The sequence below is a fragment of the Leucopleurus acutus genome (assembly GCF_964270905.1).
Source record: "Leucopleurus acutus genome assembly, chromosome: 16".
Classification (NCBI taxonomy): Eukaryota; Metazoa; Chordata; class Mammalia; order Artiodactyla; family Delphinidae; genus Leucopleurus; species Leucopleurus acutus.
In genome coordinates this window covers 35,985,865-36,013,835 of record NC_139158.1, presented here as the reverse complement: position 1 = coordinate 36,013,835, position 27,971 = coordinate 35,985,865, and the positions used below count along the sequence as shown (strand labels likewise).

The 27,971-nt window shown below is 51.8% G+C and overlaps 1 protein-coding gene across 3 annotated transcripts; it reads left to right on the top strand.

Annotated features, from left to right (window-relative positions):
• The first annotated feature begins 3,077 nt into the window (after nt 1-3,077).
• Nucleotides 3,078-27,971, top strand: NAA60 (N-alpha-acetyltransferase 60, NatF catalytic subunit). 3 transcript variants are annotated; one of them, XM_082856879.1, is made up of 6 exons: nt 3,078-3,161; nt 19,518-19,633; nt 21,528-21,657; nt 22,736-22,832; nt 25,486-25,776; nt 26,610-27,971. In XM_082856879.1, the coding sequence occupies exons 2-6, from the start codon at nt 19,524-19,526 to the stop codon at nt 26,654-26,656; spliced, it is 675 nt and encodes a 224-aa protein (XP_082713005.1). In that variant the 5' UTR covers nt 3,078-3,161; nt 19,518-19,523; the 3' UTR covers nt 26,657-27,971. The 3 variants fall into 3 exon arrangements, with proteins under 3 accessions (XP_082713005.1, XP_082713006.1, XP_082713004.1); XM_082856880.1 differs by lacking the exon at nt 26,610-27,971 and adding an exon at nt 24,086-24,321 and having other exon boundaries at nt 25,424-25,674; XM_082856878.1 differs by lacking the exons at nt 25,486-25,776; nt 26,610-27,971 and adding an exon at nt 24,086-24,576 and having other exon boundaries at nt 3,108-3,161; nt 19,453-19,633.

Below are 27,971 nucleotides of genomic sequence, written 5' to 3'. Positions count from 1 at the left end.
ATCTGAGCCAGTCGCTGAGCCAAGGGAGAATGGGTTGAACTTAACGGGTTAGACCAAAGTAGGGACCATTTTGGGGTGGAGTCAATACCACCCACACAATGGGATAGAGTGGAATTTTTTTAAAGAAGACAACTACCTGGAATATCCCTTGTAGTAACACATGGTACCTGACTGAAACCATTGTCCTGAGGATAAATGAGATCCTGTGTAAGTTGCTTACACAGTGCCCAGCACATAGTAAACCCTGGGGGAATAGTTATTATTTTCTCATTTTTTTAGAAAGTGCTTTTAAAGTTTTAATGGATGTAGATGCCCTTCTCAGTTTTGACAATTCATCTTATTAGTGCTCTATGTAGAACCCTGGAAACAACAGAATGGTAACTCTGCTACACTTACAGAGTGCTTCATGCAAATTCTGATTCAGTCTTGTGAGGCTTGAGGTTCTGCATTTTAAACAAGCTCCCTGGTGATGCTCATGCTGCTGGACCACAAGACCACACTTTGAGTAACAAGGACCTGGGAAGGGTTTTGCCTTTCCTGTGTGATTGAAGGGGCTTACCACTGCCCCCATGTTCCATGGATGGCAACATGACGGAAGGCAAGAGAAAGGATGATGAAAACAAGCAATTTTCTTTTTGTAAAACCTCATCCTTTTAAAATTTTCAAACCTTCTGAGTATTTGAAAGAATAATGCAGTACACACCTATGTACCTTTCACCTAGCTTCACCAATTATTAATATTTTAAGCAATTTCCTCTTAAGGGCATGCTTAAGAACTTAAGTTGTCCACATCACTTCCACTCTTGTCCATCGGTAAAAACTTTGGCATATAGCCTCACATTGCTGCAAGGGAGGGTAAGAAGTATAAGCTCAGCTTGACAGCTATTACCTGCTATAGGGGGTGCTGTTCTATTACTACAAGAGGATATGAGAAAGCAGTTGCTTTTTAAAAAGAAGGAAGATGGGACTTCCCTGGTGGTCCAGTGGTAAAGGATCTGTCTTCCAATGCAAGGAACGCAGGTTCAATCCCTGATCGGGGAACTAAGATCCCACATGCTGCAGGGCAACTAAGCCTGTGCCACAACTACTGAGCTTGCAGGCCTCAACGAGAGAGCCCATGTGCCGAAAACTACAGAGCCCACATGCTCTGAAGCCCACACGCCACAACTAGAGAGAGGGAGAGAAGAAAAAAAAACCCGCATGCCATAACTCGAGAGAAGCCCGCCTGCCACAGTGAAGAGCCTGCGTGCCCGCAATGAAAGATCCCACATGCCGCAACTGAGACGCGACACAACCAAAAATAAATAAGAAGGGAGAGGAGGAGGAGGAAGACAGTGGATACTAGGGGACAATTAGCCACCTCTAACACACTGACTCGCTGGATCTCCCAACCAGTTCTCTTCAAAGTGGATTCTGGAAAGACTGAAGCTAAATTTGCAGCCCATCTCTACAAAGTATGTAGGACTTCAAAGTATGCATTTTATACCTGCCTCACTGTTGATTGTTCTATCTTCATTTATATTAAAGCTTTTTTTTCAAGTTTGATTATAATAGTGACACACTAAATATAATTGTATAGAGTGCTTGAAATGCTCTGAGTGGACCCAAACACGTTTACCACAGCATCTTTGCTTACAATAGCATGTTTGCAGGACTTAAAACTGTAACTCTACCGAGTTGTAAATGATATTATGTTTTCATTTGCCTGTGATTTTTCAGCCTTTAAAAAAATAGGAACTTACAGAAACTGTTACAGAAAGGAAATACAAGTTGCTTTACACAAATCAAGATTCCATCAGTCACTAACATCATATTATGTAGACAATAGAACATCCTGGTTGTTTTACATCCCCTTGTTCCACTACTCTTGATCTATTTATACCAATTGCCTTTAAAACTTCTAATCTCTTTAGGTATATTTTCTTTGTCAAAATGTTAAAGAATATGCATTCAACATTTATGAGATAGTGTGATTTTATTTTATTATTTTAAAAATATATATTTATTTATTATTTATTTGTTTTGACTGCGCCGGCTCTTCGTTGGCGGACTTCTTAGTTGCCGCATGCATGGGGGGATCTAGTTTTCTGACCGGAGATCAAACCCAGGCCCCCTGCATTGGGAGCCCTGAGTCTTACCCACTGGACCACCAGGGAAGTCCTGATAGTGTGATTTTAGACTGTTTTAATCTGTGATAACGTTTATTCATTTGGATGTGAATTAAATCATTTTAGGGTTGATAATTTTAGCCTTCCGATTCCATTCTTTGCCCCTGTTACCACTGTAAGTTATTTGAAGGCAAAGAATAAATCTCTCCTTTAAAGTTAACATCAGAGTTTGCTCAACACGAGTCCCTTAGCAACAAAATTTGAGTTAGGTTTTGTGATGTAGTACCTCCTCTAACTTGAGGGCAACTGACCCCCGCCCATTTACACAGCGACAGCCTTAACTGCCTGTCTGCGGAAGCTGGACTCTGGCTGCCGGCCGACGTCCGGCGCTGGGCGCGGTGGCGCTGCTCTCCAGCCGCTGTCGGTCCTCCGATCACGCTTCCCTGGCTTGACAACCCTCCAGCCGCTGGAGATGGAAAAGCTCAAACCCTAAACCCGAACGAGGGGAGTTTTGGCCGGGAACTGGAGGGCTGTGAGCCTCCGGGTCTGCGCGGGGACGCTCAGCTGTGCCCGAAAAACCCGAGCCGCCCGGCTACCAACCGGACCGCGCCCCCGGCGTCCACACCCGCCAGGCTCGGGCAGTTCAAAGTTCGGCCGGGTCCAGAGGGATCTCGGACCCTCCGCTGGCTCTCAGAGCCTCGCCAGCCGCTAGCAGACGCGTCCCCTGGAGGCGCGCCCCCAGCCCCACCGCCAGCAGCCCAGCCTCTACTGTGTTCGGCTTCGCGCCAGGCCTGCCAGCTCCTAAGATGGCGGCGGCGGCGTCGAGAGGTGGCGCCCCACGTGGGCTCCGGTGGCCAATAGGCTTTGGGCCTGCGCCGCCGGCCCGGAGCGGGAGGCGGAAGTGCTTCGGGCAACAGCCTCCTTCCAAGCTGCGGCCCCTGCCGGTTACATAACTCGTTGCGGGCTGCGAGCGGCCCCACTTCCTGGCTCCCTGAGAACCGAGGATGCGCTGAGCCCCACAACGCCGTCCGCTGCCGCCGGCTCCCTCCCGAGGTGAGGTATCCCGGGCTCTGGCCTGCAGTGTGGCGCCGGACCCGGCCGGGGGCGGGGGTCGTGAGAGGCAGGGAGCGCAGCTGGGGGGACGGCCGGGGTGCAGGGGGACCGAGGCGGCCCTGGCGGGGCGCGGAAGTGCCCGTCCGTTCAAGGGAGGACGGGGGCGCGGCCCACGCCAGTCGGAGCCCAGATCTTTCCGCGGTGTTTCGGGACGGCCTCAGAGCTCACGCTTCCCGGGGTGAGGAGGGAGCCGCGACCCCAGACTCCAGGGGTGCCGAGAGGCGCGATTCCGACCCTTTTGCCTGGGACGCCACCGTGCGAGGCCCCAGGACGAGTTGGTGGGGAAATTTGGAACCGCAGGGCAGCCTGCCCCTTACTACACCCTAGATCTCACGGGAGGTGCAGGGCCTGTCCTCTTCACAGTTCAGCGATTCGCCGCTGCCTCGCCCGGTCCTACCTCTGCTTTAGTACTTGTTGCACGGATTGTAGTTATTTGCCGACTTGTTTGCCCTCCCGTGAACTCCTGAAAGCCTGGGGCTCTTTCTTGGTCGTCTCCACATCTTACTCCTTCAGCTGTACATTTTGGTTAAGATAACTGATTCCTTACGTTTTTGGTAGTTTACAGACTGGCCATGCAGACCCCTACACCACCTCTGACCTCTTCTGCCCTATCGGGCACTTCCCAAGGAATAGAGGGAATCTATAGCTTCTGTGGTTTGTTCCCCGGGAAGATTTTCAGGGAGGCTGAGCGCCTTCCCTAGACCACTAACAGCAAAGATCTGTGTGCCCAGCGGGTGACGGAGCCCAGGGCCTGGAGATGAGGAAAGGAGTTACTCTGCAATAAACATGGACACTGCCTGCTTCATTGGTCTGTTTTCATTCTGCCAAATGCTTGAGCCATGCCATTTTCTTACTAATTTGTCCTGAAGGAAAAAGATAACAGCCCCACAGGGTAGTTCCCTGTGGTACCTGGAGTGGTTGTTAATCAGAGAGTCAGAACTGGAGAGAACATTGCTGGTTGCAGATATTTACTGGAGCATGGAAGGCAGAAAACTTCTAGTTAATGCTTAACTGACAACCGGGAAAATCACTGTGACTCCAGGTCATCTATAGAAATACCACATTCCATGTAGTACTTTGTGATGTATAGATAAGTCATAGAAGTTCTTTGGCCAGTAGTACTGGGTTGTGAGGTGGGGAGAAGGGGAGTCTTGAACAACATTGAATTAAAAGGGGCTGGAGCAAAACAAATACTCTCTTACAAGAATCCCTGAATTGAGTTAAGCTCAGTTAGAGAAGAAGGGATTCCAGACCAGAAGAAACTCAAGGGTGGCTGAAGTATAAATGTCAGTCATTTAACAAATGGACAAAGTCAGTCATGGCTGTGCCCATAGGTCTTCATCTCCCTTGTTCCAGGATTTTGTACGTCACAATTAAAGTGCAAACTGGCCCTTTGAGAAAGCAGTGTGCGTGAGCTCCTTCTCCTTTGGGCCACAGTTTGCTGGAGTTCCATCTCACTGGGCTTGCAGACATGCTGGGTTTCTATAAAGATGGTTAAAACCTGTAAGTAACAAAGTCAAGGCATGGTGTCGTGTTCACAAGCCAGAATAAAAAATACAGACACTTTTTTAAAAGGTCTGTGTGTATCTTATTTTTAGCCTCTCCTGTTGTAACTTACAGTGACTTTATCACCATGTTTATTTTAACCGCACTCACTCTCAGACTTCAGATGTGACTTGTTGAGGTTGCTTGGCAACTTGGCCTCTGCCTGGGATGGAAGAAAATTCCTGGATGTTAGGAGATTGGAGAGGTAAAAGACACCCAGTAGAACTAAGAAGGTTGGTGCTGTCACTGCTCACCAGGTGCTCCACGCCACAGACTGTCCCAGCCTCAGTGGACCTGCTAGCAGCAGTTTGTCTTCTGGCAGCCCGAGGTATGTTTAGACCAGGTGGACACAGCATCCTTACTTGGCAGCAGCCACAGGGAACAGTGTAGAGAAGAATCCTCAGAGCTCTGAGTGTGGGGCAGTGCATATCTTTGCTCTGCTAAAATGGCCCAGAGGTCTCTCCTTGTTGGTGACAGCTCTCCTACCTGAGTAGAAGGCTGGCTGCTTGTCAGGCCATGTCTTCTCTTAAATGGTGGCTCCTGCATCTCTACATCTTACTGCCAACACCTCCTTCCCTGACAACTCTTTCTGGAAGGAATCCACAAAGTCCTCATGGCTTTTCCACCTCAGTTCTTCGTTTGCAGAAAGCTAGATTGGGATATAGACTCTGTGTCGAAGCTGGTCCTGCTTCTGTCCATGTGCAGTGCTTTCAAGTAAAATGCTGATTTGTGAAATGATGCTGGAACTCCTGGGTCTCATTCTGGCTAAGTCCAAATGTTGAATTTCATTCAATGAATATTTCTAAGTGTCTTTGATAACTCCAGGATCAGGCCTCCTTCCCTAAATATCATTCTTTTTAGGGTGACCTCTGATAGAGGCTGGCTGACAGGCTAGGTCAGGGTTATCTGAAGCCCAGATATCTTACACTGCTGATTAAAGAGAGGCCTATGTGTTTGAAAACCCAGTGAGCACATACATAGTAGGGTTGACGTTCCACTCCGAACCTGAAGGTGTTTGCTCAGTGCTTGTGGAGTGATGGGAAGGGGATCTGAGCAGGGATCCAGGGCTTTCTGCAGGAAGTAGTTTGGGGTCTACATCAACAGTGGAACCAGTGCTCCATTGAGTGCCCCACTGCAGAGGCTGGCAGACACGTGACAGTCACCCCGAGGTGCCCACAACACTGAGCCTGGATGGTCAGGTGGAGGGGGAGTAACCACGCATGAGGGCCAGTCCGTAGTCCCTTCCTGTGAGCATCTCAGACTCCCCATCTCCTCACCTGAGGCCCACTTCCTGCTCAGGCAGGGCCTACATGGCAGGGAGGGGTCCCACACTCTGAATATTGATGGCGAGAACCACCTGTGAGTGTGACAACGTAGAGACTTTAAAATGTCTCTTCCAATTCATAGACTCTTAGTGCCAACGTTTAAGCCGCATACCCTTGGAATAGCACGGCATTTGTTCACTGGTACCAGAAGTAAGCATTCTAAACGTTCTAATAAGATGCACAATTGTAAAGAAGCAAAGAGGAGCTGATTGTGGAAAGGGACACAGAACAAATGTTTGTTCCCTTTGCTTCCACAGGAAGACCAAGGAAAAGTATTTTGTCATCTTTAACAGACTACATTAAAAAAAGAAATTCTTCCCAATTCTATTTCTTGTTGTTATTAGAAAGCAAATTGTGTTCCTCTTTTTTGTTTCCTGCATTCCTGAAATAGGGCAGCAAAGTATTTGGGCAGCAAAGTAATGAAATTTGAGCCCATCTTAAAAATAACTGAGAAGAAAGCAATTTCATTTGATAAAATAGTCTTTGGGTAATTGTCCCTTAGCTACTGAAAATGATTTTTATCTGGAAAATGTTAATACAACAATATTTCCATGGTTTCTGTAGCATTCAGTAGCTGTTTGCTACTTTTTAAAAAAAATTTTTATTTTTAGAAGATGACTCCTGACTAGTTGTAAGCTATTCAGAAGGTCTTGCTGGTCAGATATTTGCTGCTCTTTCTACTCTTACTGTCAAATTACAGTATTGCTTATCCTCTGGCCTCCCATTTTTTACTTTTTTGTTGAAATATACACACTGCTTGACCAGCGGTCATGGCATGAGCGTACCAGTGCAACCACCACCTCAGAAGACCCCTTGGGCCTCTTACCAGGCAAGCCCTCTCCTATTTAAAAAGTTTATTTTCTTGTAGGAAACACAAGAAACTATTAACCGTCATTTTATTGGGACTGGGGTGAGGAGGGGATTTCAAGTTTTTGCTTCACTTTGTGTATGGATTCCTATTTTACCATGAACATGTGTTCATAGTAAAACATAGTTTTAAACAGCATTTAACAAAAGGAGAATGTTCTGTTTAAACCTTTCTTTTTAAAATGGCTGTCCTGAAACCTATGAATAGTTTTAAAAATTGATTTTTGTATGGCCACTAAATTTTCTTTTTAATAGTTGCACAGGAACTCTTTAAAATATTTTCACAAGTCTATTCGGCATCCTTATCCACAACTACCTCCTCTTTGCTTCATTACAAATGTGGGTCTGTGTTTAGAATGTTTATTTCTGGCATCAGTGCATAAATGCCATGCTGTTCCAAGGGTATTTGGCTTAAATGTTGGCACTAAGAGGGTCTCTTTGGGGGCAAAATGGGTAACCATTTTACTTATACTTTGAAGAGACATTGTAAAATTCCCAAGTTGTTACTAATTAAAACAGATTATTTTAATATAAAAGATCTGTTCATAATTTTCACGTACCACCTGGAAGTCTTGTTTTTTTCTGTTAATAAAAACAACCCAAGCTCATTGTTTTTTTAAAAAAAAGCTCAAATTATACAGAAGCGAGTGATGTGGACACCAACGTCTGCCTTAATTCCAGAGGCAAATGCTGACTGGAGGTTGAATTACTTTTAAAAATAATTTTTGTTATAAAAGTTAACCTCGTGATCAAGTGTTAATTTATACCGAATTTGACCCACTTTCACATTTAATATCTTTTGGCTTCTGAAGGATCTTAAATGCAAACCCAGAGAAGTAGAGATTAAAATCAAACATCAAACAAAAAAACCCAGCAGAGTGAGATGGGAAAAGTGTAGAAAGGCCAGTGGTGGGGCTAGTTTGCTGCAGGGGCAGCGGTGAGGAGCAGGCAGGGTTTCTGAAGCCCGATGCCCCCTTTGCTGTGCTTTTCTCCTTCAAACTGAGCAGCCAGCGGTCCATTTCACCCACTACCCCAGACAGTGCTGAGGGCACCTGCAGCCGCCTGAGTTTTCTGTGGAAGAACTCACTCACTCTCAGTTGGGTTAGAGCCCTCAAGAGGGTCCAGTCTTGGGTGTCAATCAAGGATGTGTATTTAATTTTTGGCTGCACCCTGTGGCATGTGGAACTTCTGCGACCAGGGATCGAACCCATGCCCCCTGAAGTGGAAGTGCAGAGTTTTAACCCGTGGACCGCCAGGGAAGTCCAAGGATATGTATTTAATACATACATTTTACTACTATTAAATGCATACACTTACCACCATCAGCCCCAACCTAATATTTACAAGTGGTTTTTTTGTTGTTTGTTTTGTTTTTAAATCCAACTGGTTAACCCACTCCCTCGATCTGAACTGGGAATCAGCATTCTTGGCAACCCTGTCCCAGCTTGACCAAGATCCCCAATTGAAAAGCCACAGGGCAGCGGCACCTCTTGCCCAGCCGTCCTGGTGGCCCGTCCAGCCCAGGCCCGGCTGTCTCCGCTTCGCGCTCTGACCGAGTCCGTGGGTGTGAACGTGCGGTGGGCAGCAGAGGTGCACCTGCACTTCGTTTCCGTTCCAGGAAGAGGAGACGTGCCCGAAGCTTTCAGGAGAGGGGACCTCAGGGTTTGCTCTTGGCTCCACATCTCTGGCCCCCAGTTCAGTGGCCCTTTTTCTCCCAGGTCACATTCTTGTCTCTGTTTTCCCTCTTTGTCCTTGTCTGTCCCCAAACCCGGGCTATAGTTCCCCCATTCTGACCAAGTGGGGCCACAAAAGACGAACAGTCCTTTGGCCACCCGTCGACTGCTGGGATGCTGGTCCTTAGAACAACCACAGGATTCTGCCTCTGCAAGGAGTGGGGGGGGGGTGTCACAGGTGGCATATGTGCACAGTGGTCCGAGGACATGCCCTCCGCATCTGGTCATTTTACCGTGGACATGAGGTTAAAAAGCAAAATGATGAAATAAAATTTAAAACAAAATAAGAGCTGTCTCATCTTGGGATATGGTGTAAAGTTAAAGGGCAGAGCTCTGAAATGCAGGATGCCCTGAGCTGTGTAGTGCCCTTATCTCTGCCTTCTCATCCTCGAGAATCTGGTGATGGCCCAAGTTTCAACTGCGGGTCCCCAAGTTTGCCGGCCCCTGGCAGAGAACTTGGCACCTGGCAGTCGTGACCACCTTTTGCAGAGGGCTTACATCTCACTGTCTGGCAGGCGTTTTGCACGCTTCCTATGAGGACTTCCATCCCCGCTTTATAGCCCTCCCTGCGGCTCATAGCCCGCACATGGCAGGTGGCAGGACAGTGAATTTGAACCCAGATCTGGTGGCCTCAAAGCTTTGCTTAGCCCTGGACTCTGCTGCCTCCTGCTTCACAGGCCCTCTGAGAAATGTTGTGAATCAATGATCCTCTTGTTTGTTTGTGTCCCACGCACATGGGACGTTTCGGGCCTCAATATTTTGCCTCCCAGAACTCTTTGATTCGAGGAGGCAGAACAAATAAGAAAAACATGATCTTTTTTTTTTTGGGGCTGTGTTAGGCCTTCGTTGCTGCGTGGGCTTTCTCTAGTTGCAGCGAGCCAGGGCTACTCTTCATTGAGGTGCGCAGGCTTCTCATTGCAGTGGCTTCTCTTGTCACGGAGCATGGGCTCTAGGCATGTGGGCTTCAGTAGTTGTGGCACATGGGCTCAGAAGTTGTGGCTCGCGGTCTCTAGAGTGCAGGCTCAGTAGTTGTGGTGCACGGGCTTAGTTGCTCCACGGCATGTGGGGTCTTCCCGGACCAGGACTCGAACCCGTGTCCCCTGCATTGGCAGGTGGATTCTTAACCACTGTGCCACCAGGGAAGCCCAAGAAAAACATCTTGACTGAGGCAAGGGGGTGGATTCCCCACCTTTCCTGTGGCTGAGGGAGGAGAGCATCCCTTCCCACAGTTGTGTTAACCCCTCCCAGCCCAGCCTGGTGGACAGCACTTTTCCTGTTCATTGATGTGCAGTTTGCCTCAGAATTCCTCAAGCAAAAGAAGGGGTTTCTGAGAGTATTTAGGTAATAGTGCAGAAAAACACACACCTTCCTTCTCCCCTCAGTAGCTCCCCCAATAATCAGAGATGTCCAGTGATGCTTTTTGCTGTGACCCCAGTGCCTAGAGCAGGCCCTGGGTTTTTAGTACAATTTTGGTAAACAAATGACTGAATGGATTCTCAGTGTGGAATGCGCGGGAGGTGATAGAAGCTTTGGCCCAAAAGAAGGCCAAAATGGGCTGTCCCCGGGACTGCTCCTGGACCACCTGTTGTCTTATTTTTAAATTGGGAAGTGTGCAGATGCACACAGTTGGTGACCCCAAAGGACACGTGGAACGTCACCGCCAGCCCGGTGGATCACCTTTTGCCCCCTCTCAGTGTCGTCTGACCCCCCCAGCCACATTCTCATTTCTGTCGCCATCGGTTCCTTTAGCCAGTTTTAGAATTTCGCACAAATGGAATCCTCCACTGTTATCAGTTCATGTTTGAAGGGATGTGTCTTAAATTGTGTGTGAGGAATACGTGGGCTCCCCTCTGGGCAAGATGAGGTGGGTTGTATGAGGGAGGCTCTTTGGAACTGGAGTGCTGGGTGTTTGTTTCTTTTCGCCTGTAAATTATTCATGTTCCTCCTACTCTGAGGCTTTGGAAGGAGCCCAGGCTGCTTTGGAGACGGCTTGCCCCACCACGGGCGGCTGCTCATTTGAACAGACAAGCTGTGCTGAGCGCTCAGTTTCCCTCACTTGATGTTCTGAGCCCTTCAGCCCATTTTACTGATGCGCAGGGCGGTGCCCTGTGTCCATCACTGGCTTATAGTTCCTTTTCTGCGTCATCCATCCTGAAGGCAAGAGCTTGGAGTCCATGGCTGTTGGATTTTTCAAGCTGATAGGCCTGGTGCCTGCAGAATTTCACACTCCTGAGGGCCCAGCGGTTTTTCATTCTTGTGCCATGGAGGAGTGTGTGCTAATCTTCCCTGTGCTTCGCTTGAGAAGACACCTGGAGTGCTGGGGACAGACCAGGGCGGTGCTTTGTCACAGGGTGCAGGGAGCTGAGGGCTCAGGAAGGGGATTGACGGAGATGTGAGCTGTAGTGAGTTTAGGGAGGTGACTCCTGAGGGAGGCTGCTGGGTTGCAGCGGGGGAGACTGTCAGTGCGTTGTCACCATGTGCTGGAGCAGAGGCCAGGCCTGAGGGGAGCTGGGGCAGGAGTAAAGCAAGAAGTGGCAGCAAATGTGGCAGTGCGGGCAGTTCCATTGAAGGGAGAGAAGGTGGTGGGAGGCTTGTCCAGGAGAGGGTGCGCGGTGTGCACTGGAGGGTATTTGTGCAAAAGAGAAGATTGAAAATGTTGGAGAAGGTGGTGCTTGGGTCAGGGAGGAAGGAGATGTGGAGCTGGGCCAGGGACTGGGGTGTCCCTTAGTGGCCACCTCATTTATCTTCCCAGCGACGGATAGGAGAACTGAAGCATGCAGCAGGACAGAGATGTCCCAGTGGACAGCAGAGCTGGGATTGACCCTGGGCATGGTGGCTCCAGCATCCCTGCAGGGTCTGGGAACATGTGGAGGGCACAGAGTCCTGAGCACAAGTGGAGGGTGGCCTAGCCTCAGCAAGGAGAAAGGACCATTTTGAACCCACAGGAGTAAAAGAAAAGAAGGAAGGGGGCTTCCCTGGTGGCACAGTGGTTGGGGGTCCGCCTGCCAATGCAGGGGACACGGTTTCGAGCACTGGTCTGGGAGGATCCCCTATGCCGCAGAGCGACTGGGCCCGTGTGCCACAATTACTGAAGCCCGCGCGCCTGGAGCCCGTGCTCTGCAGCGGGGGAGGCCACCGCAGTGAGAAGCTTGCGTGCCGCACCGAAGATCCAACGCAGCCAAAAATGAATAAATAAAATAAAATAAATTTAATTTAAAAAAAAAAAGAAAAGAAAAGAGGGAAGGGAAGGGGCAATGTGGTCATGGCTGGCCTGACCACTGGCAGTCTGCTGAGGTCAAGGTGGAGTCCAGAGCACTTCTCAAACCATTAAGATGATGGGAGCAGTTTTTAAAAGTTAAGTATGGCCTGTTTGGGACTGAGAAGCAGTGCCTTTGAAGGAGGGAGAGGCCCTGTGGACCTGGGGCATCAGGACACAGTCTGTAGAGGGGAGTGGTCTCCAGGAAACAGGGTTGTGTATGGCTTTCTTCACTGGTTGGGAGTGGAATGCACCATGGGGATCTTGCTGGTGCCAGGAAACCCCTCCAAAAACTGGAACAATCCCATTCCAAGCTCCTAGGTTCTGAATCCCAGCATTTGGCAATGGGAGGGGGATGGAAGATGCTCCTGGGATGTTGGCTTTCACTCTGTCCGTCTGGCTGAGCACTCGGAGGCGCTCGGGAAGTGTGGTCGGGGAGGGGATGCCTAGGTGATCAGGCACCACCTCCCCCCCAGCCACCACGTGGACTTCAGTACAGGGACCCGAGAGGTCATTTCAGCTCAGAAGGAAGTTGAGGCTTGCAGACAGCCCACAAGGACAAGGTTTGGGGAAGGAGAAAGGATGGACCGAGAGGTGAGCCGGTGGGTCCTTCATTGTCTTGGAGAATCCGGTTTCTGTCCCTCCTGGAATTGTTCCACTCACTGACCCCTAAAGGCCAAGGACAGGATGAAGACCCAGGAAATCTAGGGAGAACTCTCCCTGCAGTCCTGAACTATGCCTTCTCCCGTACAGCATGTCCCTGCTTTCATAGTATCGGCGTGTCTGTGTCTTTGTAGAGAAACATACAGAAAGGTGGCCTGTGCGGCTTTGGTGCCCGTCCACTAGCACCCCAGGCCTTAAGACATAGGGCTGACTCGGGGGCTGTGCTCTGGCTTCACCCACCGGCCTCTGTTCTCTAGTGAGTCTTCAGAATCCTTGTCTCTTAAGCCCTTAGGGTGGCCCATAGTGATAGGAGATTAGTTCCAGGCAGACAGGTGGGGTCCCCACAGGTGTCAGATGTCAGTCCCCAGCCTCTCCTGTAGCGGTGGACCAGCCACACCAACCTCCCACCTGTACCACCGCCACCGCCTTGACCTCACCCTCCCTGGCACCATTCCTTTCTCTCTGGCACACGGGCGCCAGATTCTCCATTCCCCAAGCCTTCCTGCCCCCTTCTCCACTCCTGTTGGTTGGGCTGGGACAGATTAACACTATGACATGCTGCATTTTCCCTTAGTTAAATGTGACGTGTTTCTATTTTTAAATCAAGGCATCTAAAGAACTGGCCTTTGAAAACACGGAAGTACTTTTAATAGGGATGCAAGAATCCACAAATAGCTGTGTGTCTTAGAGCCCAGTGTTTTTCTTGAAAGTTGAACAGGGAACAAATCCTGCCCCTTTGGTCAAGAGCATTATCCCAAGGGTACTAGGGGGAAAATGTATAAATCCCAGGACATAAGAGATGGTCATTTATAATGAGTCTCTCTCTTTGCTATCAAGCCTCAATTTTTTAAATGTTTTAAAATCAACTTTATTGAAGTTTAATAGACATATGACAAAATGTACCCAATGAGTTTAATGTGTGTATATATGTGTGTGTGTACATATGTGTTTGTGTGTGTAACCACCACCATCAAGATACAAAACATTTCCATTCCCTCAGGAAGTGCCCACTCAGCCTCCTTGCAATCAGCCCCCTGCCGCAGGTACCAGAGGTCAAGGCCTTGCTTCCTGTGGCTCCTGGTGTCCTGTGTCTGCCTGTGACCACCCAGATCCAGGCTCTGCAGCTGGTTTTGTTGGTTGCCTGCACTTGTCCTGCCAGCTCCGGAGGAGAGACTGGTGAGAGTGAGCCGACGTATCCCGTCCTGTAGCTCCTTTCTGCGGGAGCTCAGAGCACATTTGCTGTTGGTTGAGAGAAGAGTGGGGCACAGCCAGTGAGACACCTGGAGCTCTGCCAGGGGTGGTGAGGGTGGGCAGGCATGTCACCCTGTTTCTCAGGCTGGCATCAGCCCATCAAACCCCAGACAAACCACCTGGAGCTGGTTTTCCAGGAAGAGGACGATGTGGAGTTTCCTGGTGCAGGTCAGGTATTGGAGCCGAAAGTTGATTTGAAATTCATCCGGTGATTTGTGCTTTGTGTTGACTTCCCAGACAGGGGCAAATCTGAGCCTGATCTTTCCTTTCTCAAAATCACCTAAGCAGCTTACCCCGTGAAAACCCATAGACAACACAGATGCACTTGGTTGAGCCTTGATAACTTTCTTTGGTCACTTCTTACACACTCCAAGCCAAAGACAGATTTTTTTTCTTTGAATATGAAATATTAAAATTGGCCCACATCTGGAGTAAGCTACCAGATTGGCCCTGGTGGGCTGGCGGCTCTTCCTCATCTCTGTGAGTCTGTGCCTCCCTCCAGCCTCCCTGACCTTCAGCCTCATCTTCCTCAGAGCACCCCCATCCCCAACCCTGGCGGGCCTGGCTCAGAGGCAGGGGCTGGGGGAGGTGGGGTGTGGACCAGCCCCACTGCAGGAGCCCCTCTCTGGTACCAGCTTGAGCCCCTGCAGTTTGACTTGCAGGCTGGAAAGTTTCTGATTCTTTCTGGAATCTACTGTGACTTCCTTCAGAAAGAATAGTTTTTATCCATTTCACCAAAGAAACGTTTACTCTCAAGATTGGGGCTGGTTTTTGTTTTCTTTTTTTTTTCCCGTACACGGGCCCCTCTCACTGTTGTGGCCTCTCCCGTTTCGGAGCACACGCGCTGGACACACAGGCTCAGCAGCCATGGCTCACGGGCCCAGCCGCTCCACGGCATGTGGGATCCTCCCGGACCGGGGCATGAACCCGTGTCCCCTGCATCGGCGGACGGACTCTCAACCACTGCGCCGCCAGGGAAGCCCTTGTTTTCTTTTTAACAGCTTTATTGAGGTACAGTCCACCTACCATGAATTCACCCAAAGTGTACCATTCAGTGTTTTCAGTGTATTCACAGAGCTGTGCAGCCATCACCATGTTCAGTGTCAGAACATTTTCACCACTCCCAGAAGAAACCTACACCCTTAGCCATCACCCTCCAAGCCTCTCAACCCCACTCCCCACCGTAGGCAACCACTAATCTGCCTTCTGTCCCTATGGATTTGCCTGTTCTGGACACTTCATGGAAATGGAATCGTAAGGTGCAGTATGTGGCCCGTTATGTCCAGCCTCTCTCACTCAGCATCACGTTTGCCGTGTTCATTCACATCGTAGCACGTGTCAGTGCTAAATATTCACCGCATGGATGCACACATTGTATTGGTTCAGGCATCCATTGATGAACATTTGGGTTGCTTCCACGTTGGGGCTGTATTTTGGTGAGCTCACAGTGGGCTCTAGCTTACACTCCTTTGCTCAATTTAGAGCAGGGGTTGTGCCATCACTGGAGTGTTGAGCAGAACGTGTATAGGGCATCCTGTTTGGCCACTCAGATTAGGCAGGTGGTGATGTATTGGGGCTTGTCCCCCAGGATTTTCCCTAAAGGCAGTTGCCACAGGGAGAGGGGGACGCCTGTCTCAGGAGCCTTCTCTGGAAAGACTGCACTGAGGGCCAGGCCTCGGCCTCAGATGGTGCGGGGTTGTCGACCGTCCCAAAGGCTCGAGGTTTTGACTGGGGTTTCCTGCGTTTCCCCACTCTTGGCCGTGAGGGAAGGAGAAGGGGCGCCAACTGGCCCCGTGGTTAAGACTTAGCCCCTCCGGCAGCTTCTAAAGCGGCACCCTTGTCCCCGGGTGTCTACACCCTCCTCTTTAAAACCACGGTGGAGTTTGGGGGTTGTTTAACTTGAGTCCCGGACGGTATTCCTGCCCCCGGAAATCTCCGAACCAGGCACCCAACCCTCCAGGGCTCCCGCGTGTGGCCGGTGGGCAGCCGCGGCCAGCAGGGAGTGCGCTGTGCTGTTCCCAGCGAGGGGTGTGCAGAGGTGGGGTGGCCACTGCAGGGTGGCCTCGTGCAGAATGGCAGAGGTACCTCCATCAGTCACCTGGGGAAGCTGCCGTCCATGCCGGAAACTCAGCCTGTGGAGAAGTCTGGCAGGTTGATGGTTAATTTTAATTAGGAACATTTTCACACATACACCTGGTGTACCCGTCTTCCAGTTCAATGGTTGTGAACATTTTGCCACTTTCGCTCCAGCTAAATTCAGCTCCAGAACATTCTGAATTTCACCCCTTTATGTCCAGCATGCATCTCTTCAGGAATATGGACATTTCCTACACAACCACACTGCTGTTTTCATGCCAACAAGATAAGCAGCACCTCCGTGGGTGCTTTTAGAGGTTTTTTGTGGACTCTCTCCCTTTGTAGGGGAAAGAGGGTCACGTGTGCAGTGGGTTGTTTAGAAACCTCGCAGGAAGCAGTGCTTTGTTGTGGCAGCTGTGATGTGTTGGGCCTCGTTCTGCTCCTGGGACTGTACAGTCTGGGATGACCGTGAAGCCACGTCCTGGCTGTGACTGCCAGGATGTATTCTGGACAGAGATGACTCATAAAACTCAAGAGTTGCCATTTTTGGTCGACAGTCCATTTCCCAAGAGGTGGCCGGCCTGAGGTCCCTGAGGTCACATTGACCAGAGCGTCCTGGGCACCATTGGTGGTGGGGGGTGCTGCTGAGCAGTGGACCAGCCAAGCTGTTCATGAGAGATGGAGCTGGACAGCATCTTTGGTTTCTGAAAGTGTGTCCCAACAACAAGAAAAACACAGGCAATGTGGGAAGGTCAGATTTGCCAAGTCTGGGAGGATTTTTTTGTTGTTTGGTTGGAGTTTTGGTTTTGTTTTGTGTTTGGAGCCGAGAACTCAGCCCAGAAGCTGTGGCTGCCCTTTCTCCAGAAGCCTCTCACGTTAATGTCTGTGATGGCCTGGTCCCTGGTCCTGTCATCTGAAAACAAGGATGTGGGCGGCTGTCTCTGCCCTGCCTGAGTGGGCTCTCAGAGGTCCCCTCTGAGTGACGAGTCTTCTCAAGAAGGGTGCCTGTTGGGATCCACCAGGCCTCAGGCAGGAGCTCATCTGCTTCTTGTCCTGATGAGCTTCCCTTCACGCTGCCAGGGGGTCACAGGAGGGGCCCCACCTGGCAGACCCCACGTGGGCAGTGTGTGCAGCGCGCAGGTGCTGGCTGGAAACACGGAGGAGGAAGAGAGAGCAGGTCCCCTCTCATCTCGGCTCTCAAGCCGTGCTGTGCAGAGGGACCTGTCAAGGTGGCATGGACCTTACCCTGCAGGGTCTGGCGAGAGCTGGAGAAACAGAACCCGATGTAGGCACAGAGCCATGGAGCTCCTGTAGTACCTCCTCTGCCTCCCCGCCCACCCCATGTCTGCTTCAAGGTCACCAAGGTCACCATGTTTCCAGCCCCGTGGACCTGACCTTTAAAGCCCCCGCCCCAGCTAGTCCGTGTCAGACTGGCTGGTGCCATGAAGGGGAAGGGGGACGGCGGCAGACCTGTCATTGCCCAGCCTACCCTTGGCCATCCCTCAAAGTAACCCTTCTTGCTGGACAGAGCCTACTGGGGTCATGTCCAAGTCTGAGACTGAGCAGCTGCCCCACTGGCCCTGTGGTCAAGCCTCAGGGTGGATTCGGCCCCTGGCAGGTGGCAGGTTAGGACATGGCCTTCCCAGGGACCCTCATGGAAATGCCTGTGTTTCATGGGAACCAATCAGGAGCAGGGTCAGGACAGCAGGAGGGCACTGCACTTGGGCTCCCTTTGACCTTTGGTCATTGCCTGGACTCTCACGGTGCCCATTCACAGAACTGTGGTTTCTAGAGTCAGTTTAGGTAACTTCAGGCTACCCCTTGCCCCAACTCCGATGTTTATTATGAAAAATTTCAAATATGTAGAAAAATTGAATGTGTGAACAGTAAGTTCCTATTTTATATCAACCTGCCACTCAGGTCCAACCGCTAATAGCGTTTTGTCACATTTGCATTCTAAGCAGTTGAAAAATGTTTGAACTGTTTAGTTTTAGGCCTCATGATACCTCACTCCAAAGTATTTCAGCAATGCATCTCCTAAGACTTTCTGCATAAGCACTGTACCCTCCACATCTAAGTCAGTTAATTACAGTTTCATGATAATTTCATCATAAATTCATCATCTACTGTCCAGCCAATATTTAAGTTTCTCCAAAATGTTGTTTGACTTTTTATATTTCCCAGGAAGAGTTTACACATCACATTTGGTTGTAGGTCTCCTTGTCTTTTTTAGTCTTTTTTAAAATGACATTGACTTTTTTTATTAATAAATTTATTTATTTTTTGGCTGCATTGGGTCTTCGTTGCTGGGTGCGGGCTTTCTCTAGTTGCAGCGAGCGGGGGGCTACTATTCATTGTGGTGCGTGGGCTTCTCATTGCGGTGGCTTCTCTTGTTGCAGAGCACGGGCTCTAGGCACATGGGTTTCAGTAGTTGTGGCTCGCGGGCTCATTAGTTGTGGTGCGTGGGCTCTAGAGCGCGGGCCCTAAAGTACAGGCTCGGTAGTTGTGGTGCACGGGTTTAGTTGCTCCGTGGCATGTGGGATCTTCCCGGACCAGGGATCGAACCTGTGTACCCTGTATTGTCAGGCAGATTTCTTAACCAGTGCACCACCAGGGAGGTCCCTAAATGACATTGACTTTTTGACGAGACCAGGCCAGTTGTCTTGTAGAATTCTACCCGTTCCGTGTGTGTCAGATGTCATGGTGCCCGGGTGCCAAGTGTTACCTGCAGTTGTGAAGTTAGGCCTGGAGGCTTGATTGGCTTCAGGCCTAGCATTGTAGGTAGGAACCTTGAGGGCTTTGTGTATTTCACAGGAGGCACTGGGAGGCTGGCCTCCATCCCTGGGGGACGTGGGACTGCAGGATCTCAGGGGTGTGAGGTTAGGCTTTTCCTTGGCGATCACTGAGTCCTGGGGGTGCAGGTGCTTTGTCAGAGTCCACCCATGGCCTTCCTGCCTGGACTGAATGTAGCTTCCTGATTTAATCGTTGCAACTCGTGGCCCCTGTCTTGAACTTTTGGCATGTCTTGAAGTCCTTCTGTGCGCACATAGGGGAGGAGAAATGGCCCACCCAGCAAGTGCCACTCTAAATCCAGCAGTCTCTGGGGCTGCTGAGCCCTGGGTCGTTTGTTGGCAGCCACTGGCCCAGGCTGGGAGGAGTTGGGGCTGGCAGGGCCATGTGTCTCCCCAGTGGAAAAACAGCAGGTGTGAGGGAGACGTGAGAACCTCTGGGCAGAAGTAGGGCTGTTGTGGGCGCTCAGCGGGCAGCTCAGAGGGGCCAAGAGAAGAGAGACCAGAGTTGGGCTGCCCTCTGTGGGGCTCAGGAGTATCCCATGTGAGCAGCGAGGCGACCCTGGGTCCCCATCCTCCCAGGCCTTCCCGATCCTTGGTTTCCTGCCCTGCAGGGACGGTGGAGGTGGGGGTGTGCCTGTGATGCCTAGTGCAGGGAGTGTTGTGAGGAGAGGAACACTCCATCAGGGGGACGGTGCGAGCTTTCCCACCTTGCTTGCCTCACAGGTTATATGAGGAGGAGGAGGCGGCAGCGTGGGTGCGGCTGCCTCCTGACACCTCCCTCCCTGCAGGTGTGAATGACAGAGGTGGTGCCATCCAGCTCCCTCAGCGAGGTCAGCCTGCGTCTCCTCTGCCACGATGACATAGACACCGTGAAGCACCTGTGCGGCGACTGGTTCCCCATCGAGTAAGTTGAGCAGTGTCCCCAGCTGTGGCTTGGGGGATGGGGAATGGCAGGGGGGATGTGCACAGAGCTGCGGGTGCCAAAGCTGAAAGGCTTGCTGTGAAGGCGCCGTGGTGCCCCAGAGTGACCTCGCCTGTCGGGGCTCCGGGCCCTGCTCCCTGACTACCACCAGGCTCTTTGCACCTCATTATGTTCCTAGAGATCCCCGAAAGGGCTTGACTGAGAATCTTTAGTTACAAAGATGTTCCATGCAGTGCTACTTACAATATTCAGAAAATTGAGAAGCTACTTAAGTATCTTAACAGAAAGGAAGTGGTTACATACATCGGGGTATGTGTATGCAAAAGTATAATGTTATTCTGCCGGGGGAAAAAAACCTGTCCTAGAGGTATATATGTTGACTAGGAGAGTTTTTTTATGAGATATTAAGTGGAAAAAGCAGACAAGAAAGCAGTATGTACCACAATCCCCCTTTTGTTTAAGAACACATACAAGATAAAAGCTGAGGAGGATATGTACCTCGTAGCAAATGTGTTCAGTAGTTCATGTGGGTGGATGATTAACATCTACAAGTTTGTCTGGTTTTGCTTGTCTGTACTTCCTACATTTTTCTGTAATATGCACATAGAGCTTGTAGTGAGAAAAATAGTGCAAACTTTTAAAAATTAAAAATAAACAAGATCCTGCCAATCATCACATTTCCGTGAGCCTTAGCCTCAGACGTGTTTAACCTGCTGCCGGCAGGAGGGGAGGGATTCCCTTACGTCCCTGATGGGAATGTGAATTGTCACCTTCTGGGGCCACGGGCTAGCGGTGACTTCATAGGTTAGAAAATAAATGTCATCCCAGCAGTCCCACCGCTGGAAAGTAATCCAGTAAGTCCGAGGTTAGACCCCGCTGAGGGTGACCTGGGGCAGGTAGAGCCTCACCAGCCAGAGCCTCTGTGCCTCTGAGTAGTCCGACCTGCTTGCCTCTCCTTGCAGCTTCCTGGGCCTGAGGCCTCAGGTTCCAAAGATGAGGGAGAGAACTTCAGTCCCATCAGACCATGTGGTGGCAGCTCCCCTCCTAGCTGCCGCGCCACCCGGCACTGCTGCGGTTAGAAGGCGGGAGTGTGATGAGGACCAGGAGAGGAGCCTGGGTGATGCTCAGGTTCTATGGAACCTTCCAGTGGGCGGGTGGTGGCCTCTACAGTGCAGACCCGAGTAGAGCACCTCTCTGTGTCGCCAGGAGGGTCTGAGACCCTCCTCCAGCTCTTGGTCTCATGAAAGGCATCCTGGGCTAACCCGCTGTGTCCGTTAGGAAACAAACCCAGACACCCTCCCGACCGAGCCTCCTTGGCTGTGGCTGGGTCTGCCTTTTCATCACTGTATCACTGTTCTTTTCCCTGCTCCCCTCGGACGGCACTTGGTGAGCAGCCCCAGTGACCCTGGATACACCTTGCCCTTGAGGCCCAGTCCCTGAAACTCAAATGCCACTCTGCAGCAAACCTGGCTCTCCCCACACCACTTCCCCCAGTCTTGAAAAAGTCTCACAGAATTCTTGGAAATCACCCAAGTGTCCACGGGCTGCGAGGGTCATCAATCTTAACTCATCCACCTGACCCCCCAGGCACTGCTCTCGAGGGGACAGCATCATCAGAGGTTTTCCCCTCTTGTCTCTGTGTCTTGTAAGATCGTTTTCCTATCAAATTTCCAGTCCTGTCTGGACAGATAACCGCTTTCAGAAGATGATACTCTGAGAGTGATACACTTCGGTGGAGACTGAGCAATGGGCAGACCCCTCGTCAACCCTGAGTGGTGGACAGAGCAGCCTAGGGTCCCCTGTGGTTCAACTCTCTGAAGCACAACGGGGGTTGGACTTGACCTGGCCAGTTCATCTGAGTTTGTCTCCTCTTCAGGTACCCAGACTCATGGTATCGTGATATCACCTCCAACAAGAAGTTCTTTTCCCTTGCCGCAACCTACAGGGGCGCCATCGTGGGAATGATCGTAGCTGAAATAAAAAGTAGGACCAAGATACACAAGGAGGTGAGTGTATGCGGCAATGACTTGGCAGTCGGTGCCTCTGGACAGGACTGTGGGGCCTTGTGACACAGTCACACTGCCTGCTCTGGCCCTTTCTCTTGGGAGCGCAGACAGCGTGTGAGATTCGTACCTGGTTGGTTTCTTTCTGTGTGTTCGTGACACAGTCGTATATGCATTAAGTAACACGACCACAGGCTTCACAATGACAGCCGTTTTGAAGTAGGGAGGCCGGTAAACAGTACACTGGCCTTTCTGCGGGCTTCGAGTCACAAGAGCAGGAAGGATGCTTACCTCCCTGAGACCGATGACAAGCCCACCTGTGTCCAGGCTAACTGTGGTGTGGAGGGTGGGGCGGGGAGTGGGGAGCCGACCCACTCCCAGCACGTGGGAGCCACTCAGTGAGCAGTGGACGGGACACAAAGGCCAAGTCGCCAAGTGTCCTTTTCAGTGGGGTAGAGAAAACCATACACATGGCAGATCCTTCTAGTTCTTTGTGAGGTAGAAGAACATAAGAACCGTGTGCTGGTCGGATTCATGACACTCCCGGTCCAAAATTGCATCTCCGGAACCAAGAGACCCACGTGGGGCGGTGTGTCACTTGGCCTGGCCCTGGCAGCGGAGAGTGGTGGAGGGCACCACTGTCCACCCTACCCCGCACCTCCCCCTTTACTGTGAGACCACCGGGGGCTGTGTAGGATCCCTAGTTAAAACATTCACACTCTTTTGGGCTGTCTTGTCTCTTGGCGGGTGGACTGTCACGTGCTGAGGACCCGCTGAGCGGTTCCTTCTTCCCGCCATGACTTCACTCGTCTGGCATCCCTGACCCTCCTTGTCTGGTCTACCACCCACCCCAAGAGAAGCGATTTTTTTTTGTGCTCTTATATCTGCAGTTTCTCGCACAAGGGCCCACACCCTCTTGTTTCCATGGGGGTGGAGGTGACCCTCTATTGTCTTCTGTTCTGTTCCCTCTGCCCCAGTGTCCCCCCAGGTGTCATGGCTGGGAAGTTGGCAAGTGAGCTGTGTCCTACAGTGGGACCGGGGCCTCCACTGCTGACGCGACTGTTTCTGACTTTCTCTTTAGGATGGAGATATTCTAGCCTCCAGCTTCTCTGTTGACACGCAGGTTGCGTACATCCTAAGCCTGGGAGTAGTGAAGGAATTCAGAAAGCACGGCATAGGTAAGAGTGGCAGAGCTCATAAACCACCACCACCAACTCGCCACCCCCCCCGCCCCGTTCTGACGATTGTCTCTCATAAATACCCCTCAGTCTCTTCCTCCATCCCTGTCCCTCTGTCTGGGGCTAGACCTTCATCCTTCTCCCCTTCCAACAAGACCCATGGCCCCACCCACTCCCTTGGCCTTCAGCCTGTCCTCTTTCCATACAACACCAGGTCTTTCTGCCGTGGCCTCCTTCCCAAATCTGACAAGATCAGATTAATAACCGCTCCCGAATGTCCTCATTTGGGAATGGGCACCCCTTATCGTGCCCCTCACCACACACAGCTTATGTCTGATCCCAAGATATATATTTTTTTAATATCTTTATTGGAGTATGATTGCTTTACAATGTTGTGTTAATTTCTGTCGTACAACAAAGTGAATCAGCTGTAAGTATGCATATATCCCTATATCCTCTCCTTCTTGCATCTCCCTCCCACCCTCCCTATCCCACCCCTCTAGGTGGTCACAAAGCATCGAGCTGATCTCCCTGTGCTATGCAGCAGCTTCCCACTAGCCATCCATTTTACATTTGGTAGTGTATATATGTCAGTGCTACTCTCTCACTTCGTCCCAGCTTCCCCTTCCCCGCTGTGTCCTCAAGTCCATTCTCTACGTCTGTGTCTTTATTCCTGCCCTGCCACTAGGTTCATCAGTACCGTTTTTCTAGATTCCATATATGTGCTTTAGCATATACGGTATTCTTTTTTCTCTTTCTGACTTACTTCACTCTGTGTGACAGAGACCCAAGGTATTCTTGATTAAGAGTAGAAAACATAATTGAAAAATAGTGCTAGCCACCATTTATCGGGTGCCCACCACACCTGGGGTGCCGGGCTGCCCGCATGACTCCAAATTCCCATCCCACTCAGCCACACAGCCAGTGAGTGGCAGAGTCTTCATTTGTGTCCGTTCCACATTTTCCTGGGCTCAGGTTTATACTTCATTGTCTAAAAAGATCAGTGAGTCTCTATTGTGGGTTCAGCCCCTGGGAGGGAACTAGCAGGCTGGCATCCGCGGTTCCAGATGCCTGAGGGCCTCAGGTGATGAGCCCCATCGAGCCATGAGAGGTTAGGGACTTCTATAGTGGTTGGTTATGGGAGGTCGGTCTTCGGTCCAAAAGCAGAGAGATCTGTAGAGACCTCTGCAAAGATAACTTCCTTGTCTGCCTCACGCTTCCTTCCCACTTGCCCTGCGCCTCTTCCTCCGCAGGTTCCCTATTACTTGAGAGTTTAAAAGATCACATATCAACCACCGCCCAGGACCACTGCAAAGCCATCTACCTGCACGTCCTCACTACCAACAATACGGCTATAAACTTCTACGAAAACAGAGACTTCAAGCAGCATCACTATCTCCCCTATTACTATTCCATCCGAGGGGTCCTCAAAGATGGCTTCACCTATGTCCTCTACATCAACGGTGGCCACCCTCCCTGGACCATCCTATATCCTTTCTCTTTCGGGGGTGAGGTATTGTGGCTTCCTAGCAGGGCCCGTGTGCCAGCTGGAGCTGTGGTTGCCTTCACGTGGCATCTACAAGGCCAAGCTCATGGGACCAGATATTGTTGTGGGCAGGTCTGGCCGGCACATCTTGGGAAATGACAGCCTGGGTGTGGACGTTGGGAAAGCAGGCCAGCTCTGGCACTCGGTGCTCGCTGGACGTTAGACTGGTGTGAGGGGAGGGTGTTCAGCCTCCTGGACTAAGATCCATCCATCCATCCATCAAGTATCGAATGAGAGCCTCCTGTTCCCCCAGGTGCGTGGGGGCTACAATAGTGAACGAAACAGCCAGAAGCCCCGGCTCTCATGGGGCTGTGTGCTGGTGGGGGAGAAGACAAGCAAGTGAGGTGAAACGAACTGTTTGCTGTTTTTGAACACTTGGGTTCAAACCTTCTTTGCTGGGTGCGTGACCCAGAGGTGTGTTCCTGCCCTGCTCCCTCCTCTTTAACTCTCTCTGGCCCTTGACAGGTTCGGTGGAGGCCAGGAGACTTCCTGTTAGTCATAGGGTGTGAACCCCAAAATACTGTGTGTATGTGAGAGAGAGAAGTTAAATTAATGAGTCCAGGATTTATCCATTTCACAGGGAAATAAACAAGAAAGACAAGGGCGGCCCAAAAGCCTGCAGGCCTAGCTCCTGTGAAGATGGGTCTCTGTGGGTGTCCACGGGGTCAGGACTGCTGACCCCTCCTCATCACAGGGACAGGGCCCTGCCAGTCTGAGGACTGAGCGTAGGGGAGAACTAGGAACACTTGCTCTTCCAGACCCCTCCCCCAGCACCCAGTCCTGTCCAGCCTTAGTCTGGGTGTCCAGGTGCCTGGGGCCTCACCCAGAAGGTCCCTTGTACCCAGGCTGTGCCCTGCATTATTTTGTGCAGCAGAGCCCCCTCCATCTGATGAGGCTTTCCAGCCCTGCAGAGGCTGAGCAGGCTCTTGGCCTCCTGCAAGAGTGGCATGCTGTCTGCATGCGGCCCCCATGGTCACTGTGCTGACAGTGCCGCCCTGGGGCAGTTGGGCAGGCGAGTCGGAATCTTCCTTAACAGAGCTGCACGGACTACATCCAGCACCTGGGCTCTGCGCTAGCAAACCTGAGCCCCTGTTCCATCCCGCACAGGATCTACCGCCAGGCCCACAGCCTGCTCTGCAGCTTCCTGCCATGGTCAAGCATCTCCACCAAGGGCGGCATCGAGTACAGCCGGACCATGTGACGCCAGCCGGGCAGTCTCTGCCAAGCCCCACCCCTCGGCACCCTGTGGAAACCACCTTCCCGGCCATCTGACTTCTGCTGTCCTCTGCAGAGGAGCCGGTGGGCACCTGCCGGGCCCGTTGGCCTGCCCCACCTGCAGGCCCGGTGCTACGTGGGCTCGGGAGAAGAGAGTCAAGGGGCGTGCCCGGTCTCCCCCAGGTACACCAGAGCAGGGGGTGCAGAAAGGGGAGCAGAGCCCAGTGGGCTGATGGTTGGGGAAATGGAGGCGGTGCTTTCAGCAATGAAAACAGGAGGGCCTGGATGGGCATCTGCTGCTCAGGGTGCTGGGAAGCATGGCCAAGGGCCGAGATAGTTCCCGAACGTCTCTCAGAAACTTAAGGAGGGAAAGCAGAGCTCTTGACCTGGCCAGAGCTTGGCCTGAACTACCTGAACTACTGAACTACTTTTTAAAAAATAATGCATTCACATGGTTCAAAAATTGAAAAGTTACCAAAAGATCAAGCCCCTTCTACTCCTGTCCCCAGACACTCAGCTTCCCCTTCCCAGGGGTTATCAGTGCCGCTGGGTCCCTGGTGGTGCTTCACTGTAGATGGCAGCTTTAACAGCAGCGGCCTTGCCCTGTGGTGGGCACCTAGATGAGAGCTCTGCCTAGACACGGCCGCTTCTGAGCACCGTGGGGAGCTGGTCTCCCAGACCTCAGGGAATGGCAGAGCTGGAAGGCGTCATGGGGACTCCAAGGTCTACCCCTTGTGCATGGACACGGCCCAGAGCGGATTGTGATGTGGGCCAAGCCCAGGTGGCAGGGCTCCGTGGCCTCCTGGGCTGGCACCTCCGTCGGTACTGTGGTTTGTGCTGGGACCGAGGAGAGCCAGTGGTCACTGGAAGGGACTCTGGACCTGGAGGAGGGCTCACACTTCAGGAGCGCCGGGGACCCAGCTTTGGGCTCCTAGGCCGGGCCCCTGGGGAGGGGAGGGAAGCAGAGCGTTTCTGCTGAAGCCTTCACCCCTGCTCCCCTCTTGTCTATCCCACAGGCTCCTCCAGCCCTCCTTCCCAATCTGGAAACCTTCACTTCTGCTGAGCCCTGGCCGGGCCCCCGCACGTGCTCCAGCCCCACGGGCACCTAGGGGTGGCAGCGTTCACTGTGGTCTGTTTCTTCTGCTGCCCTGGGAGCAAGGGCATGGGAAAGGGCTTTCTTCCCCACGCCCCTCACCGGCCTCTTCCCCTCTGCTGTGTGATCCTTCCAGCTCCTTCCTGCAAAGTCGGAATAAACTTCTGGGAGGGAGGAACCCAAGTGTTACGGACAGACTTGACCCTAAAGACACAGGAGCCTCTGAACAATGAGGGGTCAAAATAACGGGAAGGCCAGCCCCTGGTCCAGAACCAGCACCCAGAAGCCCGGAGGGGCGGGGAGCAGCTCCGGTCTCTCCACCCAGGGCTGACACTTGCTGGGCACAGCTGGGGAGGCTTCTCACCCACACACTGAGCTCTGTGGCTTCGCTCCCCACATGTGCGGGCGGATAACGAGACAGGTGCCCACATTCCCCACTAGGAGGCTGAGTCCTCCCGTGGCCTCTTCTCATGGGCTGCTTCATTCTGTCCCGAGCGATTGGAACCACCTGTCAGATGGTGGATGTGCCATTCAGCTGAGCTGCCGCAGGGAGCCGGGCTGAGGACAGGCACCACTGAGGGCCTGGGGGTCCTCTCCCCGCAACCCCCCAGCCCCATGAGCAGCAGCTCTGAGGCCTGGCCAGGTGCAGACAGGACAAAGCTGAGCACCGCAATGACCAAGTGAGACCCGGCCTTTGGGGCTGGGGACAGTACGTGCCTTGTGGTCCCTCCACCTCTGGGGCAGAGACAGTGCCTGGAAGTGTGCGCGTGGACGGCACGTGCTCCTGGCACCCCTTCTGCCAGGGCCCCTAGAGCTGCTTGCTGCCTGGCCTGCCCCTCCGGAGCAGAGGGGATGGCACAGAGTCTCACGCCGGACGAGAGCAGGAGACGGGAAACCCCAGGTGGGGGCTCCGTGACCGTGTCCTTCCCTCCCTCAGAACTTCCTGGCCCGGGGCTCCTGCAGCCTCACCGGTGGATCCTGGGCAGGAAGGGCACTCCATCTGCCCCCACTCCCCACCTCCATGCTGACATTGGTTTCATGCTGAGGCCCAGCTGGGTGTCCTCTCTAATCTGAATCAACGATGATCATGTGATTTTTATTTCTGCCCCTCAGGGTAAGGGAAGAGTCTTCCAGAAGGTTCTACTTTGTACATTCGTAATTGAGCTCAGAGGCTTTGCCCTGCCCCTCCCTCCCCCACCTCCTTATCACTGCAGTGTCCAGCCCAGTGTTGAACAGATTATAATGTTTTGTCTTACTACAAACAAATAAATAGACTTTAATTGGT

What these genes read in the sequence shown, in the direction of transcription:
- NAA60 (XM_082856880.1), top strand. Translation starts at nt 19,524, where the DNA reads ATGACAGAGGTGGTGCCATCCAGCTCCCTCAGCGAGGTCAGCCTGCGT. An exon ending in GGCGACTGGTTCCCCATCGA is followed by an intron (nt 19,634 to 21,527) that starts GTAAGTTGAGCA and finishes TCTCCTCTTCAG; the next exon opens with GTACCCAGACTCATGGTATC. An exon ending in GGACCAAGATACACAAGGAG is followed by an intron (nt 21,658 to 22,735) that starts GTGAGTGTATGC and finishes CTTTCTCTTTAG; the next exon opens with GATGGAGATATTCTAGCCTC.